The sequence below is a fragment of the Galeopterus variegatus genome, unplaced genomic scaffold (assembly GCF_000696425.1).
Source record: "Galeopterus variegatus unplaced genomic scaffold, G_variegatus-3.0.2 Scaffold738, whole genome shotgun sequence".
NCBI classification, from domain to species: domain Eukaryota; kingdom Metazoa; phylum Chordata; class Mammalia; order Dermoptera; family Cynocephalidae; genus Galeopterus; species Galeopterus variegatus.
In genome coordinates this window covers 365715-385272 of record NW_007726849.1, presented here as the reverse complement: position 1 = coordinate 385272, position 19558 = coordinate 365715, and the positions used below count along the sequence as shown (strand labels likewise).

General features: G+C 41.4%; 1 protein-coding gene across 1 annotated transcript in view; it reads left to right on the top strand.

Annotated features, from left to right (window-relative positions):
• The first annotated feature begins 122 nt into the window (after positions 1-122).
• EGFL6 (EGF-like-domain, multiple 6) overlaps positions 123-19558 on the top strand; it is a 59137-nt gene continuing 39701 nt past the window's right edge. Inside the window, exons 1-2 of the mRNA XM_008571963.1 lie at positions 123-196; positions 19126-19238. Coding sequence (XP_008570185.1) covers positions 123-196; positions 19126-19238 — 187 coding nt within the window. The remainder of the gene's footprint in view (positions 197-19125; positions 19239-19558) is intronic.

Genomic DNA, 19558 nt, shown 5'->3' with positions numbered 1-19558 from the left:
CCCCGCCCGCGGGGACCGCACCTGAGAGCTGCCGAGCGGCCGAGGAGAAAGCAGGCGGCGGCCCCGCTGCACCCCGGGTCCCCAGGGGCGCCGGGGGAGGAGGAGAGCGGCCCCGCGCGAAGATGCCACGGCCTTGGGGCCTCGCGCTCCCGCTGCTGCTCCCCTGGGTGGCAGGTGGGTTAGGGCACGCAGCCAGGTGAGTGTCTGGCTGGAGATCGGTCCGATGGGCCTGAGCTCCCCACTTTGGGGACACTTCTCTTTGGCCCCTGTCCCTCCATGCACCCCCGCGTGTATGGGGGTGTGTGCGCATGGGTGCCTGTCGCGCTGAGACAGGATTTCACTAAGGTGCCAGGTCCGGAGCGCCCACGGGCTCTCCTCCTCGCGCGCCTTTGGCGGGATTTTGCACCCAGTTAGTTCCCTTTGCCTCAGCTGCTCCCCACCTGGCCGCGCCCGCTCGGCGGGTTACAGGGAGAGAGGCTCAGAGCGCAAGCCCGCGGGTGCGTGTGGGCTTGGTGGCCTGCAGACACCTACTGGAGGGGCGGGTGTGTGCGTGCCCTATGTGTAAGTGTCAGTGGGTTCTGTGCTTGTGCCGTTTCGTGTTTTCCACTCTATCCGAAGCGCGCCAACTGGTTGTCAGTAGCTAGTTTTGCTGGGGAAGTGGGGAAAGAAACCGAGGACCATAGCAAGCAAGTCTTTCCTGTTCTTGGGCTGAGCCAGCGTGATGCTGGGCTCCTCTGCTCAGTGCCTTCTGATTAGGGTTGACAGACTGGAAAGCTCGTTCTTGCTATGGCAATGCAGAATCTGAAGACGTTGTCTTACTGCCCATAAGCTTTTCTGAGTCCTGAAACTTATTTTTCCAGAGATCAGCAAAGCCACTTAGTAAATGCACACTTACAAAGTGCTTACTGTCAACCTGGCACTGCTCTAAGCGTTTTGGAACTATTAACCCATCCAAAGCCCATAACTACTCTGTGTGGAAAGCACTATTATCATCCCTGTGTCGTAGAGGAGAAAAGTGAGGCACGGAGAGGTCGAGTAACTTGCTCAAGGAGACACAGCCAGTTAGTGATGGAGCCAGGGTGCAGACCCAGGCAGCTGGCCCAGAGTCCCTACTCTTCACCAGTGCACTAGGGCAGTCTTTTGGGAGACACGCACTGAAAAAGGTTTGCTAGTTCTCTGGCTATGATGTCTTGCTTTCTCCTTAGGTGTCTGCTAGAGCAGGGTTTCTCCACTGTTGCCCAATTGACTTTTTGGGTTAGGCTGGATCATTATTTGTTGGGGTGGGATGTTGTTCTGTGCACTGTAGGAGGTTTAGCAGCATCCCTGGCCTCTACCCACTAGATGCCAGCAGCAACCCTGATACCTGTCCCCACCACCACCAAGTTGTGACAACGAAAAATGTCTCCGGCTATTTCCAAAGGTGCCTTGGGAGGCAGAATCGCCCCCCAGCTGAGTGAGACCCCTGCACTACAGAGATATTTCAGCAATGATTCTTGGAGAAAGCAGGATAAGAGCCTTGGTTTGGTTCAGGCTTCTTAAAGGTGAGCCTGATTATCTTTGTTTGACTTACAGGAAAAAATCTTTCATCAGAGTCAGCCACGATATTAAGGGATTTTGAAATTCAAACAGAACAAACCTCAAACCAGGTTCTTATAATGTATGATCGCAAGTTTCAATTTCCTTTTCATGATAAAAATATAAGCAGATGTAATTTGCTCATAATCACATTTTCCTTGAACGTCGGAGGTTCTTGCATTGTTAGAAAGCCCACTTAAGAAAGACCAAGTGCTATTTGGAGATGAGATTAACAGTTCTTTAGCAGCCAGCAAATGGACCTCCAGGAGCTTCCCTTTCAAAGTGCCTCCAAATTAAATTAAAAGCCGAAAATCCCCCGAATAAACCAAAGAATATTAAACTGGAGAATCCATGTCGGGATTCTGCAGTTCTGCAGTTTTCAAGATGTGAAACGTGGTTTCTTTACACGGTATCAGGTTCATGAGCTGGTGTGTTTATTATCTGCTCAACGTGCTTGGAAATGTCAAGTGGTTGGCTCTTCAGGAACTGCCCAGGAACCGTGTTTAATCAGCTCCAGATTCCACATTACGGACAACACATGTACAGAGAAAGCAAGGCACCCATTGCAGAAAAGTGTGCTTACTGATTATTTCCTGAGGATTCACAATTTATAGTAAAAACTGACTGCTATGTAGAGATTTCTAATATAAGCACCAGTTGTTGTTTTTAGTTGAAACACTGCACCGTGATTTCATGACCTAGAAAATTATATGCCTCTTAAATGGTGCTTAGTGCATAGTAGACAATTAACACTCATCAAATGAATAAATCATTAGCTACATGAATTTATCTGCTCTTAAGCATCAGTATTTGGCTTGCTTTATACCTTTTTATGCCCTTTGAGTATTGGGACTACAGATGCTCTTTGACTTACTATGGGGTTATGTCCTGATAAACCCTATCATAAATTGAAAATATCCTAAGTCAAAAATGCAGTTAATACACCTAACCTACTGAACATCATAGCTTAGCCTAACCTATCTTAAACATGTTCAGAACACTTACATTAGCCTACAGTTGGGAAAATTGCCTGACACAAAGCCTACTTTATAATAGTGTTGAATATCTCACATAACTATTGAATACTGTGCTGAAAGTGAAAGGCAGAATGGTTGTACGGGTACCCAACGTATGGTTTTACTGAATGCATATGGCTTTCGCACCACTGTAAAGTCAAAAATTGTAAGTCGAACCATCATAAGTCAGGGATAGTCTGTATTTAAATGCTCTAGACCTGCTCTATTCCATACAGCAAATATGGTAGCCAGGAGTCCCAGATGGCTATTGAGTCCCTGAAATGTGGCCAGTCCCAGTTGAGATGTGCTGTAAGTGTAAAATACGCATCAGATTTTCAAGACTTAAACTGACAAAAAGAACAGGAAGTATCTCACTAATCGTTTTGTATTGATTACATGTTGAAATGGTAATATTGTAGATAAAATATGTTACTAAAATTAATCTCACCTGTTTCTTTGACATTTTAAAAAATGTGGCCACTATAAAAAAGAATGAAATTCTGCCATTTGCAGCAACATGGATGAACTTAGAGAAAATTATGTTAAGTGAAATAAGCCAGGCACAGAAAGAGAAATACTATGTGTCCTCACTCATAAGTGGGAGCTAAAATAAAGAAAAGAAAGAAACAATCACAATACTACATTAAACTTTCAAAAATAGAGAACGGAACTGTGGTTATTAGAGGTGGGAAAGGAGGAGGGAGAGGGGGTGAGAAACTAGTTAAGGGTCACAAAGATTGATTATGTCTTGTAAGCATGAGTATACTAAACATCCTGATTTAATCACCAGATATTGCACACATGTATTGACATTTGAATCTGTACCCCCCAAATATATATAATCAATTATCTTTCAATAAAAAAGGTGGCTACTAGAAAATTTAAAATGCCATCTGTGGCTGTAACATTTCTATTGCACGGTGCTGTTCTAGAACACTTACTGATCTGAACTCCATCTTGAGTGTCGCAGGTCCTAACACTGGGACCTTTTTGCCTTGAGCACATAAGATAAATATGTTATTAACTTTGCTATTCTTGAGATTAAAGTTTGGAGCAACTCCCTACTTACAACATATTTCTGTCATATATTTTTTCTGTATTGAATTCAAGTGAAAATAATGTGAGATGAAGGAATGACTGGGTTCCTGCTGAGGAGCTGCACTCATGGCGAGGCCTGCTCACTGCAGACCACACACTACATGTAGAATTGATTCTTCTCAGAGCCCTGTACAGGAAGTGCCACTGTAATAATTCACCACAAATTTCATGACTTAAAACAACACAAGTTTATTGCTTACAGTTCCGGTGGTCAGAAGTCTAAAATGAATCCTATGGAGCTAAAATTAAGGTGTTGACAGGGCTGGTTCCTTCTGGAGGGTCCAGGGGAGAAACCCTTATTTCTTCCAACTTTTAGAAGACATCAGCAATCCTTGGCTTATGTCTGCATCACTACAATCTCTTCTTCTGTCATCTCACCGTCTCTCTGACTCTTCCTGGTCTTCTTCCCCCTAAAAAGAACCTGTTATCAGGCCCACCTAGATAATCCAGGATCATCTTTCCATTTCAGGATCCTTAACTTGATCACATTTGCAAAGACCCTTTTGCCATATAAGGTACTAATCCCAGGTTCCAGGGATTAGGACAGGGACATCTTTTTTTTTTGGGGGGGGGGGGGAGGACATTATTCACCCTCTTACAGGAAGCCTGAGCTATGAGTCTATCGTTCTTGTTTATATGGGCTAGATTTTATCTTTAAATATAATTTTAGTGATTTTCGAGTAGGCGGTGTATCATTCATTTCTTTATTCCCAAAACTTAAGAGCCAAGGGTTTCTAGGAAATTGTAATCATGAAACATCTAATTGCAACATAAAAATCATTTCTGAGCAAGCTTATTTCAATAGTTTGATTGGCTTAGAAGGGGTTAATGTTCTACTTATATGTAATTTACAGGCATAAATCAGGTTATGTCAACACTAAAATGAGAATAAGTATATTATCTAGTCTTTAGAAACCAGATTGGCATTCAGCAAATATTGTTGAGGCCCTACTACGTGTCAACTCTTTTCATATTATTTTAATCAATTTTCTCAACAACCTTAAGAAATAGGTTTAGACAGACAAAGGGATGGAGAAACAATGGAAAAACTTAAAGAAGTTAGGTGATTTCTCATGAATTGCATTTGATTTGGTCTTCTGGTCTAAGACCAGTGATATTCCAATATTCCGAATTTATTTTCTCAAAAAAATTAAATACAGAAAAGCTGACATTGTTGCAAAGTGCTTTTCCCCACATTATCACCAGTGCACCTGTTGAGCCTGACTCCAGTCCAGCATGATCAAGGGACATGCGAAGAGTAGGGGTTCCACCCTCCCAGCAGCACCACCTTCCTCTCTAAGTTTGCTTTCACTCAGAAGCAGACTCTGTGCATTGCAGACATTTAAACTGTCTTTATGGAGTGAATGTGAGTCCATCTGATATAAAACGGGGAAGAAAGCAAGTTTTCTGGTAATTAATTCATGGTAGGTATTGCATAGGAATAAATGAATAGATGGGTGAATACATATCTGCAAAAAAAAAAAAAAATGCAAAAGGAAGGCATCGGCCCAAGATACAGGGAGTGGACTGGCTAGCACCTTGGGTCATGAGCCCAGTGGCTGCCACGAGGCAAAGAAGACAGGCTGGAACCAGGCTGTGAGGGGCCAAGGAGGTTGGACTTGGTTCTGAGAGCAGTGGAAAGTAAAGCAGGCCATTGCAGGCTCTGTGTTCTTTAAAGCTAACGCAGGCATGACTAATTCATGCACAGAATTATGACATAATTGCACAGAATTATCCTTAAGGTAATGAGCCATAGCTGGGTTAATTGGCAGCATTTTTTTCTTTCCTAATGTACATAATAGTGTGCTTACAATTGATGGCATCTCAGATTTGATGAATACAAGTGCAAAATTAAAACTCAAAATACCAAAGAAGCAAATATCTTTACAAAGATCATCACCTTGCTCTTCAGTATTCCTTTTACTTGGTTTCCAGACACCACACATGTTAGTTATCTATTGCTGTGCAACAGAATACTTCAAAATTTAGTGGCTTCAGACATTTATTATCTCACACATTTTCTGTGGATCAGGAATTCAGGCATGGCTTAGCTGGATGGGGCTTGGGGAATTTTTTAAGACTTTTTTTAAAGAGCAGTTTTAAGTTCATAGCAAAAGGGCTTGGAGTTTTTCTCAAGGTTGTGGTCAAGTTGTTGGCCAATTCCACAGTCATCTGAAGGCTTGATTCTGGCTGGAGGATCTGCTTCCTAGATGGTGCACTCACATGATTATGGGCAGGAGGCCTCAGCTCCTCTCCATGTTGACCTCTCCATAGGGCTGCTTGAGTGTCCTAAGAACACGGGCTGGTGGCTTAGCTCAGCTGGTTAGAGCGCAGCCTTATAACACCAAGTAACACCAAGGTCAAGGGTTCAGATTCCTGCACTGGCCAGCGACAAAAAAAAAAAAAAAAAAAAAAAAAGTGTCCTAAGAACATGTCAGCTGACTTCCCCCATCGTGACACATTTGAGAGACAATAGGCGGAAGCTGCAATGCCTTCTGTGTCCTAATCTCAGAAGTTACCCCCATCACTCCCATAGTGTTCTCTTAGTTAGAAGCTGGTCACTAAGTACAGCCCCATAAAAGAGGAGTGGAATTAAGCTTCACTTTTTGAAAGGAGGAGTGTCAAAGAATTTGTGGACACATTTTAAAACCACGACACCACACATTCTGGTTTGCCTTCTCCCACACTGGTTACTCCTTCTCAGCCTCCTTTACCAGCCTCCCTTCTTCTATGGGATTCAAAGTGCTGGATTTCCACAGAGATCAGTCTTTGACCCTATTTTCTTCTTCCTTATCTACGCTCTCTCCAGGAGATCTTTTTAGTCCTAGCACTATCAATGTCATCTATATGTAGATAACTTCGAAATGTTAATCTCAAGCCCCAACCTCTTTCTGCTGCATTTTTTTACCTATTCATTGGGATGTCTCATTGAGTTTAGGACATCCGAGACTGAACTCTTGATCATCTCTCCAGAACTTGCTTCCTTCCACCTTCCTACTCCTCCCTATCCCAAAACAAACAGCATCCAACCAGGCTCAAGCCAAAAACCTGGGCATCATTCCTGACAAGGGACGCTCTTCCTCCCCACTTGTATTCAATCTGGCACTAAGACCCATTACAAACCATGTCTCAAGTCCATCTCCTTCTCTCCCCCCACCTGCCACCATCCAGCTGCACCACCATCATCTCTCACCTGAGCCACCACAATAGCTTTCCTTCTCTTGTTCTTTTGCCCCCTCCATCCCACGCCCCAAAGTATTCCTCTTAAAATTTAAATGAGACCATGTCAGCCCTCTTCGTAAAACCTTTCAGTGACTTTCCATCAGATTAAGAATAAAATTCAATAAATAATAAAAATAATAAAACTTTTAAAATAAAATAAAAATTTTAAAAAAAGAAAATCCACTCTACTTAAAACTGCATAAAAGGCCCTGCTGGATCTCGCCTTTTGCCTACTTCTCTAACCTCATCTTGTATTATTCTCTCCCACGCTCACTATGAATAAATGAATGGATGAGTGAATGAGATGGAGAATAAATGTGGCTGTCTTAATAACACTTGCTTTGTTGACTGCCTTCCCTTCCTTGTCTCACTTCCCCACTTCCCCATCGATGTTCCCTTCACCTCTTAAATAAACCACTTGCACTCAGATTCTTCTCTCACGGTCAGTTTCTGGGGGAGCCAAAACTGAAACACTCCCCATCTCCAATCTCCACATAACTCATAAGCTTGGAAGATAAATGAAAGAAATAGGGGAAGCAATGGAAAGTTCCAAGTTTTTCCTGAGGTTCACTGCTATCCCTACCAGTCATGGTATGGGAAATTTGAATATGCATCAACACACACTGGTACAGGAGAGCTTGATAGCCTGGGCCAGGTTTTTACTGGGCTCTTAAACCCCTACCCACCCAGGAAGATGAGATATCTTGAGGTATTCCTGGGTCTGTTGAGCTTAGACTCTGTTTCTTGAAGACAGGTAGGAACCCAGAATTAATTTTAACTGGTTAGGTACAATGAACTTGTCATGCTGGGAGCTGTAATAAAACAAAACAAAACAAAAATCAAAAACAACAACACAAAAACCCCTCATAACTGGACCTTGTTATCCCTATTTAGAAAAAAACTTTTATTTCAATTGCATGGCAATATTTAAATGTGTTTAAACATCAGCAAAAGAAGTTTAACTTCTCAATTTGTCTTGGAGAATATCATGAAGTTTCCTGGAACCTGACCATAAACAAGCATACTAAAAATTCTGGCACAGTATATTTGTGCAGAAAATAAGGAATCCTATGAAGAAATACTACACTACTTACACAATCCCTGGAATGTTTTTAAATTAACTTCAGCTGTGGAGACGGCGATTTTCTGATTAATTTGATCAATGTAGACAGCAAGCTGTATAATGCATTAAAGGAACTCTGGACAATTCAGCATTTAGCTCAGACTCCCATAGCTCAGTGCCTCCTCTCCACAGAGACTCGCTCACCTACATGGACACTTCTCTGCCTCAAGACTCTTTAGGAAGAGAAGAGAGAGAGAGAGAGAGAGAGAGAGAGAGAGAGAGAGAGAGAAAGCCGGCCAGCCCATCCAGACCTCCCAAGGTGGCAGAGGATGTTGGTGGGATTGATTCAGTCCAAGATCAGTCGTCCTCTTTCTAGGTTGATACATTTCTTTTTACCACTTACCCCAGTTTGATAAAACTGGTTCCATGCGGCTGGGTCAATCCAGCCAAGTGCATAAAAGCTCATTTATAATCAGATATCTTTTAAATTCCGATGGTTGATTCTATGCCTTACCCATTCTTCTTTGATATTCCAGAATGCACTGGTCCAATTTTATACATTTTAAAAAATACATGCCTCCCTCACAAATATGAAACTAAGTGTATTTCATATTGATAGCTTTGTAAGTTTTTTTTGTATAAGTGGATTTACATATAAGGAAAAAAAATGGGTGCTAGACCTTAGGAAAAGAAATGGCTCTTGAAATACTGTGTTGGTCAGGATAGGCTACTGTGTCAAATCATCTCAAAATCTCAGTGTTGAACACAGTAAAAGTTTATTTCTTTGCCTGCTTCACAGTACAAAGCATGCTTGAGAAACTCTGCCACATGCCTTCATATAGGGCCAGCCTGCATCCGTCTTGGGGTCAGAAAACTCCTTTTTATTCAATGGGCTTTATTCAGAGGAGTACATCAGAGATCGCACAGGAGGCTTTGTGAGCCAGGCCTGGACGTAGACCGCAACCCTGTCCACCCACATTCCATTGGCCAAAACCAGTCATATGACCCCACCTAACTGGCAGGCAGCTGGGAAATGTAGTGTTTTGTGCCCAGGATACATAGAAATGGATTTGGTGAATGCTTAACCTCTCACACAGTCATTAAATTACAATATATGAAAGCACAGATATTTGGTCATTTTTAACTTACAACAATGGCGATTTCGTGTGGCTTAGCCTAATAGGTTAAATCCCTTATCCAGAATATTCAAACAGGTATGAAAGTAAAAGAGTTACTGAATAAGTGATGGGAAGTTACTAGTGAGCAGGCATGGAATTAGAGCAAAGGGCAGGGAGAAGGAGAGGATGCCGGGAAAGCAACCCAGATCATTTGCTGAGATTAACTTGGAACGTCATTCCAGAACTGTGTAGAAACTAAAAGTTAAAGCTTTTTTTTTTTTTTTTCTTGGTAGAAGTTTTTAAAAATTTCTACAAGATGATATGTTCTGCTATCATTGTCAATATCATGCTTGCCCGTGCTGGGTTTATTTCTTCCTCTGGATCATATTGTTTCAACTTGAACATAAATATTTTAATAATTAATTTTTCATCCATAATTTTAAATAGCTGCATATCTGCATTTTAAAAGAAGTGGCAAGCATAGAATGCAGAACTAGATTCTTGGTGTGATAAATTAATTTCCATTGGCATCTACAAATCGGTAAGTTAAGTATTAGCAATTCTATCTACTAATGATTTTTCCTCTTTCGACTATTTTTCCATTTTCATGACCAGATGTAGAATTTGATGATTAAACCAGTAAAATCCCAGTTGTGGCTGGCCCTTTGAAGCTATCTCTGAGAACTGGGTGAATACATGGGCCTCGCACCCATTAATTGAAAAGCATGTGGCTCATTTATGGACTCACGTGTTTCTCTGATGGTTTTTCCTACAGTGTTGTTTCAAGCAGCTTGGTCTACTTGAACATGTTGCTGCATCCACAGAGCAGCTAGAGGCTGAACTGTTGTTTTCTGATTTGTGTAGTTGTTTAAATATCAGAATCCATTTTATAGTTCTCAATCATGAACTGAGTTGATTCTTAAACATCTCTAGCTTCCATTTCTTAAACAAAAGAAAGGAAGACGAGATCCGATGACAAATTTCTGATATCTTTCAACTCAACTGTAAATACTAAGATGCATTTGTGACTGGGGAAGGAATTCCTTACAGTGGATAAGAAATCTTACTGTATCGATAACTTTTTGATGGCCCAAGTGTTAGTCATTAACATTTTGGAGAGTTTTATAAGACACTTGTACAATATCAAAAATGATGAGTTGGGAGAAATTAATACACCTCAGATTTCTTTGTTTCACCTTTTTACCTGAAATCAGACATGTGAAAGCAATAAAGCTTGAGAAAAAGAGAATTGCTCTGGAGGGTTGTGGTAATGTGCTAATGGTATATGAATTTCATCTTCTGGTAACTTTCTCCTGTTAGTTGACCCCAGGCAGTATTCCTTGCAATCCAAAGTCATTGACTTTGACCAGTACATATGAAATAGGTTTGGCCACCTGTTTTGGACCCTGGGCTGGTTTCGAATTAGGCTTTTAAAAAATACCATGTTTCAACATATTTCAATTTGTTTTTGTGTGATTTCACATCTAACTGTTTCAGAAATCTTGTTAGAGCTTAGGGAGCTTATCCTACTTCTATGGAGGTTGTTTTGTGTATTGCAAAATCCTTGATATTTCCAACTGCTTGAAATCTTTCTATAACTCTCTGGAGCCTTCAGATGGACAAAATGTTGCGCGTAGACACAGGCATTTTCTTTCTGGCCCCTGCTTATCTCTCCACCCCTTCCCCATCCCACGATTCCCTCTGCTTCTCCTCCCACTTCCCTGCTCCAAACACATGCTACTATCTGTACTCGCATTTGCAGGCTACCAACTCCCCATGTTCTTAGTGGCCCCAGCCTTGGTACAGGCTATTTTCTCTGCCTGGAACACCTTCCCCATACAACCTCCTCCCACTTCACCTGGGTAAGTTATACCAGTCACCAGAATTCATACTGGGCCCCATTTCCTACAGAAAACCCCTCATCCACCCATCCCAACCTTATAACTCCTGAACCTTCCCCTAGCTCCTGAGAACTTATTGGTAGGATTATATGTTGAAGCATAACTATCTGTTTACGTATCCATCTTCACCCCTAGACTATAAATTCTTTGTGAGCAGAGGCTGTTCCAAGACACCCCCTATAGAACCAGAGCCTAGTATAGTACCTGACGTGTAGTTTCCTAATAAATTTTGGATAGACAAATGGATAGATGGATGGATGAATAGTTTGATGAAATACGTTCCCCTCTGGCTTCTGATACTAGTGAAATACTTAGTCTTTCTTGGCTTTAGTTTCTTCATGTGTAAAATGATAGTTTGGAACTTGATAATATCTAAGGTCACTTTCCTTAAGGTGAAATTCTGTGATAATCTCTCCTTACAGTGAAAATTGGTCCCTACAAACATAGAAAAAATAAAATCACATGTATAAATATAAATAAATAAATACAAATTAAATAAAATAAATATAATATAAAATATAAAATAAATATAAAAATATAAAATAAATGAAAATTTTAAAATAAAGTTAAGTTAAATAAAGTCACTGTGGCAGCCATGAGAATGTGCCTTGCAGACCTCCAACTGTAGGGAGTGTGACTGACTGAGGGCCACAACTACTCTTGGAAACCTATCACGACTTTTAAGTGAAGCCACAGCTCCCACAGGCTGCTCCAAGCAGTGACTGGGCATGGCAGGGATAGTAAGGCAGGCCCTTATATGGGAAACATGACTCTCGTAAAGGTCCACGCATCTAATAACATTAATCCTACCACTAGTACAAAGAAAAACAATCAATTAGGGAGCATTTACTGTGTAAATCGCTGTTCAAAGCCGTTTACATATATTAAATCATTTCATTATCACAAATACCCTTAAGGTAAATACTTTTGTTATCTCCATTTTAGAAATAAGATAACTGAGGCACAGAAAGGTGAAGTAATTTGCTGCAGGTCACAGAGTTAATATACAGTAGAAGGAGACCATAGTCTTAACCACCAAGTTATACAGCCTCTCAACATCCAGAGTTGATCCTACTCTCTTTCTAGAAACACTCTCCTCATTTGCTGTCCTGACAATGTACTAACCTGGTGTTCCTCTGAGCATTGCCTGGGTCCCTTTCTGGACCTTCCTCCTCCTTGGCCCACCTCTTACATGCTGGTTTCCTTAGTGCTCTGTCCTAAGCCTCCTTCTCTTCTTATGTTACGTCCACTCCCACAGATTCAGTAAACGTTCACCTGCAGATGATGCCCAAGTCCAGTCCTGGTTCCTGGACTTCTGGCCCAAATACCCAACTTCCAATTCAATATCTCCTCAATTCAATATTACATTGCCCATCTAATGAGCACTCAGAATCAGCATGTGCCAAAGAGAACTCATCATTTATTCTATTACCTGATATGTTCCTCCATCTGTATTTCTCATTCCAGAAATATGGCACTGCCATCTACCTGATAGTGCATCGCTCTTACACTCCACATCCAATTGACTAGAATAAAAGCTCCATGAGGGCAGAGATCTTATTTCCTTCTTGTTGCTGATGAACTTCTGGAAACTAATGTAGTGCCTGATACATTGTAGGCACTCCGTAAATACTTATTGAATGAATGAATGACTGTACTCCATTACCAAGTCTTCCTGTTCCACCTTGATTCAATCCATTTCTCCCCATCTCCACTGCTACTGTTCCAGTACAAGCAACTAGAATCTGTCTTCTGAGCCAACTGGTTTCCCTGCTTTCATTCTGCCTCCCTCCAGTCCATTTTCCAGACCGCTGCTATGATAATGTTTTTCTAAAGGAATATCTTATCAAATAACCTTTCTAGTTAAAACCCTTCAGTGCTATTCTGTTGCCATTAGGGTATAAAATCCCATAGCCCTAACTTGACTCACAAGACCCTCTGTGATGTAGCCTCTGCCCACCTCTTGAGGCTCATCTCCCACCCTTTGCTCCAATCCACTGGTCTTCTATAAGTTCTTCAAGCACAAGCATGGAGTCTCTTTCCTCAGAGTCTGCACTCATTCTGTTCCCTCTGCCTGTAATATTCTTTCTCTCACTCCGTGTAGTTGGCCTCTGTTCATCTGAAGTCTTATTTAAAGCCTGCATCTTCAAAGAGAACATCTCGACCCCTTAGATCAGATTACAGTTTTTTGCTTTAAGCTTCTATAGTAGACTGTAGCTCCAGTACCTAGCACTGTGCTCAATACATAATAATGCCCTATTGAGGATTGTATTGGGGTTTTTGGCATCAGGGAATAGGCAAGGCTCTCCCTAGTGGAGTTGGACAGCATGTTGCTTGCAATCTGCAGTCAAGAAGTTGACAGGTCACCTCTAGGATTTTGTCACTGAATTGAAATTTAATTAAGTGAATCCCACATTCATTATAAAATATCAAATTAAATTCCCATAGGCAGAATTTTCCCCTATGCAGCTTTCCTGTTTATTGGATTTTCTTTTTAAATCCGACTCAAGTGTCACCTCCCCTGTGACATCTTCCTCCTCTTTCCCAAAGTTAGTTCCTCCCTTCATTCTGTTCCCCAAGCATCAGCTTCATGTTTTTAAAGGAAGAGACAGAAACAGATTGGAGCACTTTGTCAAGGCTTGTTATAGATGTGTATGGTTAAGAAATTATCTACGTGAAGGGTTTTTTGCAGGGTGAGAAAAAGTAACATCACCTTGTTCACCACAGTGTGGTGATAGTTGTTTTTACCAACTAATGTCAATCTTGTTCTCAAATTTTAAGAACATCAAGACAAATAACCCAATTAAAAAATTGACGAAGGATCTGATTAGACATTTCTCCAAAGAAGATACACAAATGGCCTATAAAGACATGAAAGATATCCAATATTACTAACCATCAGGGAAATGCAAATCAAAACCACAAGATGTCACTTCTCACTCACTAGGATGGCTACAATTTTTAAAAAATGAGCAATAACTAGTGCTGGGTGAGGCTGTGGAGAAATTGGAACTCATACATTGCTGGTGGGAATATGAAATGATGCCTGAACCCTTGATCTTGGTGTTATAACACCATGCTCTAACCAACTGAGCTAACTGGCCACTGTCCTCAAAAAGTTAAAGATAGAGTTGCCATATGCCTCAGTTCAGGCTGCTATAACAAATTACCATAGACTGGGTGGCTTTTAAGCAACAAATATTTATTTAGTTCTGGAGGCTAGAAGTCCATGATCAGGGTGCCAGCATGGTTATGTTCTGGTGAGGGCCTTCTTTGAGGTTGCAGAATGCTGACTTCTTCAGCTCTCTGGCCTGTTCTTATAAGGGCACTAATCTCATTTATGAAAGCTCCATTCTCATGACCTAATTACCTCCTGTGATATCATGAAATATATATTTGGTCTTCTTCCCTGTCTCCTGGCATACAACTCCTAAAATCTTTGGAATCTCCAAAGTGATAAGTTTTTTATGTATACTAATGAGTTGACTGATGGCTGGCAATTCCTAGGTAGCTTCAAGATGGGGGCTGGTCAACAGAAAGACCCAGGCAGAATTAGTGGATTGGAACTTTCAGTCTCACCCTCCAACTTCCCAGGAGGGGAAATGGGCTGAAGATTAAGTTGATTACCAATGGCCAATGATTTAATCAATCATGCCTACATAATGAAGCTTCCATAAAAACTCAAAAGAACTGGGTTTGGAGAGCTTCAAGATTGTAGAGGATTCATAAAGCAAATGTACCTCATAGGGCCTGGTTTTCCAAAGCCTTGCAGTTTCAAGTATTGACCTTGCAAAGGACATGAAATTTTCCTCAGGCTATAAAGTCTCTGGTGTAAGATTAAGATTTGCAACACAGCAAGATTGCTGGCTCAAAGACAGACAAGTTGCTAATTCATATGTAAAGTTACTAAAAAGCTGCTGGAGGGAAAAAGAATGTTTGCTAAATCAAGCTTTTGTTAGTGGATCACTTAATTGCCTAACAGAATGTCATCTGACTTGTTTTTACTGAATGTTACCAGCTTCTATTGTAAAAACTTGTTAAACTGTACTTAGCAAAACCCCACCTATGTCTCTTCCTGTAACTTCTTGGTCTGGAAAATAAATGCAGGAAGAGAACCTCAATTCGTAGTTAATTTCCCAAATGGAAGGATGCCTCACACTTGAGGGTCCTGGGATATTAACCCCTTTCTGGGGCTTCTCACTGCTCAAAAGAGATGGGCTTTGAGTAATCTTTGGTGGTTCCATCACCCAGGGGAAAAGGGGTGACAAATCCGTGGTAGGCAAAGTAACACAAGATAGCTAAACACATGGCGGTTCCTGTAGGGTGATGCACACCCGGGGAGGGCTCAGAAGCTCTGTACTCCTTCCCCCATCCCTCACCCTATGCATTCCTTCATCTGTGTCCTTTGTAAAACCCTTTTAATAAACCAGTAAAGGGAAATAAGTGTTTCTCTGAGTTCTGTGAGCCACTCTAGCAAATTAATCAAACCCAAGGAGGGAGGAGTGGGAATCCTGATTTATAGCTGGTCAGTCAGAAGCATGGGCAAAATAACCCGGGGGTTGCAATCAGCATTGCAAGTGGGGCCTAGTCTTGTGGGATGGACCCCTCAATCTGTGGGATCCAATGCTATCTCTAGGTAGATAATGTCAGAATTGAATCGAATTAGAGGGCACCCATAGTATTTGCTGCAGAATTATTTGCTTGGTATGTGGGGAAAAAAACTCACACGTTTCATCACAGAAGTTTTCTGTGTTGATTGTTGTTGTGTGAGAGCAGAGGAAAAATACTACCTCCAAATACAATAACATTAGGACTAGGGCTTCAATATATGAATTTTGGGGGAGACAAACATTCAGCCCATTGCACCATATGACCCAGCAATTCCACTCCAAGGTATATACCCAAGAGAAATGAAAACATATGTGCACACAAAAACTTGTTTGTGCACCAACGCTCATAGCAACATTATTTATAATGGCCAAAAGGTGGAAATAACCCAAATGTCCATCAACTGATGAAAGGATAAACAAAATGTGGGCTATCCATACCACGGAACATTATTCAGTAATAAAAAGGAATGAAGTATAGTTACACACTGCAACATGTATGAACCTTGAAAACATGCTAAGTTAAAGCCAGACACAAAAGGCAGGATTCTGTTTTTATGAAATGTCCAAAATAGGCAGATCCAGAGACAAAAAGTAGATTTGTTGTTGCCAGGGGATGGAGGGAAGGGAGAATTGAGATTAACTGCTAATACCTATGGGGTTCCTCTTTGGGGTAATGGGAATATTCTGGAATTAAATAGTAGAGATGAGTGCATAACATAGTGAAAATACTAAAAACTAATGAAGTGTACACTTTAGAATGGTGAATTTTATGTTACGTGCATCATATCTCAACTAAAAATTCTAGAATAAAATATTCTTAAGGACATCATGGTGTTTGGACTAGCATTTAATTACTCAGCACACTTTATGTCTGGTAGTTCATGGCTGCTTTGGGAATTGTTAGTTATATGCACACTGGGTCAGGATTGTGATATCCCTTGTAGAATTGTTAGTAGTTACAGATTAGATTATGACATATAGCTGCATTATTCCTCAGTCAAAACGCTTTCTCAGAGCATGACAATGATACTTCCCATGCTGTCCTGTACTGTAACACATCTGTTTACAATGGACTGTGAACTTGAGACAGCAAAGACCAGGTCTTTTTCATCACTGTACTCTGTGTGCCTAAGACAGTGCTTGGAACATAGCGAGTGCTCAATAATGTGTCACTTTAAAGTAGTGGTACTTAACAGAAGTCAGTTTTGCTTTCCAGGGGATATTTGGCAAGGTCTGGAGACAATTTTTAAAATTATTGAATCATAATTGATTATACAGATTTTTGCAATTCAATGTTGACATATGTTGATCAAATTAATATTACTAGTATGTGTATTGTTACAAATTGTACTTATTCTTTATGCCCCTTATCCAGTCTCTCCCCATCCCCTTTTCTCTCCCCCCCTCCTCTAATTACCCTAGATTTCTTCTCTCCTTCTGAAAGAGCAATGGTTACTCTGTTGATTTGTTGCCTAGATGATCTGTTCAATGATGAGAGGTGTGATCAGTTCCCCCAATATTATCATAGAGCAGATACTTTTTCTGTCATTCTGGAATGAGCTTTGTGGAAAAAGACATCCTCTTCTCTTTATTTCTGCTGGTGATTCTCCTTGTGTCAATGCACTCCAGTTGCTGGCGGACCATCTGTGTGGTGGTTGTGACATCTAGCCACTTTCACGGCAGCCATGCTTACTATGGTGGCTGTGGTGGGTCGCCCACATGGAGGTGATGTTTTTGGCATGCTCCTTGGTGCTGGTGGTGTGCCTGGCTGTGGGGGGGGTCCAGTCCCCACTTCCATAGCCCAGGTCCCTGAGCAGGGCCCCGAGGTGCTTGGAGACATTTTCGATTGTCACAACTGGAGGAGTGTGTGACATTTTTGATTATCACAACTGGCATCTATAGATAGCAGCAGGGACGCTGCTAAATGTTCTACACTGCACGGGACAGCCCCCAACAACAAAGAATGATCTGGCCCAAACTATCATCATGTAGAGGTTGAGAAACCATGTTCTAAAAATGGTTGAGTGAATGACTTATGGATCCCTAAAACTAATTCTATTAAAAGATGAGAAAATGTTCCCTTCAAGAAAAACCAAATAATAAAATCATCCTTGCATTTGGTGTTCTCAGTTAATAAAATGTAGTGGACCATATCGTTACATAACTAAGTAACAAAGTTTGTGGGAGAGACAGACAGCAAGGGAAACCTACAATGTTGTTTAACTTTCCGACCTTGACTGAGATGTTATTAACTTGAGTAAAATTCAGTCCTGCAGCAGAAAGCACATGTAAAATGTGCATACCTTGTCTGTGAGAGAGCCCAGGAAACATTTTTACAGTGTATTTAATATGCATGAGGAAACAATCACAGCCCTTCACAAAATATACCATGCAAATCTTTTCTTCCAAAGTTTAGTAGCAACCCTGTCCAACACCAGGAGGTAGGTAGACATGCAGCGACCTTCATCCATGGCCACACTACCCAGGGACACTTGGGGGGTGGGGGACTCACTCAGACCTCTAGGTCAGGGTTGATGAGCTACAGCCCACGGGCCAAGGCTGGGTGATCCTTCTTTTTACACCGCCCATGAGCTAAGAACAGTTTTTACATTTTTAAATAATTGATGATTAATCAAAAGAAGAATACTACGTCATGACACATGAAAAGTATATGAAATTCTAATTCCAGTGTCCATAAATAAAGCTTTATTGGAACATAGTCACTCCCATCTGTTTACTATTGCCCATGGCAGTTTTTGCACTGGGCAGAGACCTTATGGTCCACAAACCCTAAAATATTTACCATCTGGCCCTGTACAAAAAACATTGCCGATCCCTGCTCTACAATGAAAGAATTTAGCTAATTGTGTTTCCAAGAGGCCACGTGGAATGAGAACGAGCCCTGGCCTGGAATCCTGACACCTGGCTCTGCTGGGGATGTGACTCCACTCCATTGGGCTGGAGTTTCCTCCTATGTGACATGGGAGGGCTTTGCTGAAGGATCTGTGGGGCCCTTCCAGCTCTTAACCTTCTGCAGTGTGTGGTGAGGCCAGTCTGTTCAATGGTTCCCAGGCGGCCAATAGGGTAAAAGTGCAGAGTTCCTGTCTGGGACAAAGTAACAGGGCCAGGGAGTCACACTGCCACACTCAGCACTGAGACAGACATAGAATTGGATAGCCACTGTGCTTATACAGAGCAGATTTGAAAAGTGACGCTCCACAAGGTTCAAAATCATATTTTTGACCACTTTTATGTGCCCTACTTTTATAAATGATATAACCCAATTTTTTTAGCCCTAGGGAAGAAGGAAATGGATGAAACGAATTATTGGGGAAGGCTAGCAAGGGATGGTAGTGGAGACTGGCAGACCCCAAATTCAGGTTTTCAAAATCTAATCTATCACTTAGGGCAGGTTTGTTGAAATTAACCTGGTAATTGACATCTCTTCAGTTCCTTTAGTAGTAGGGAAGTCTCTTGCCCTTTCTGTTTTCTCAATACTAATGTGTGATTCTTCATCCGCAGTCCAAGGGATCATGGGTTGTTGGTGTTGGCACGCCAGCCTGGGGTCTGTCAGTTTGGAACTAAACTGGCCTGCTGCTACGGCTGGAGAAAGAACAGCAAGGGAGTCTGTGAAGGTAATTTTTGTAAAAACTCAGACCAACCTGCACTTGGGTCAAGGTCCTTAGGTTTTTATCTGTGACACCATAAGCTGTCACAAAATTGCCAGTGAATTCGCCAGGGTCAGGACATGGATAACCACCAATACCCAAGGTCTGGGTTCCTAGGAGATCGCTTCCCAGACAAAATGTGGCTGATGCCATTGCACTAGACATGATTTATTTTAGGAGACTGTTTTGTCAATTATTGCTGTGACTATCTTAGTGAGTATGACTGGGTTTTTTTTTTTTTTTTTTTTTTTTTTTTTAATTTGGGGAAACTGGGGGGGGCAAAAAAA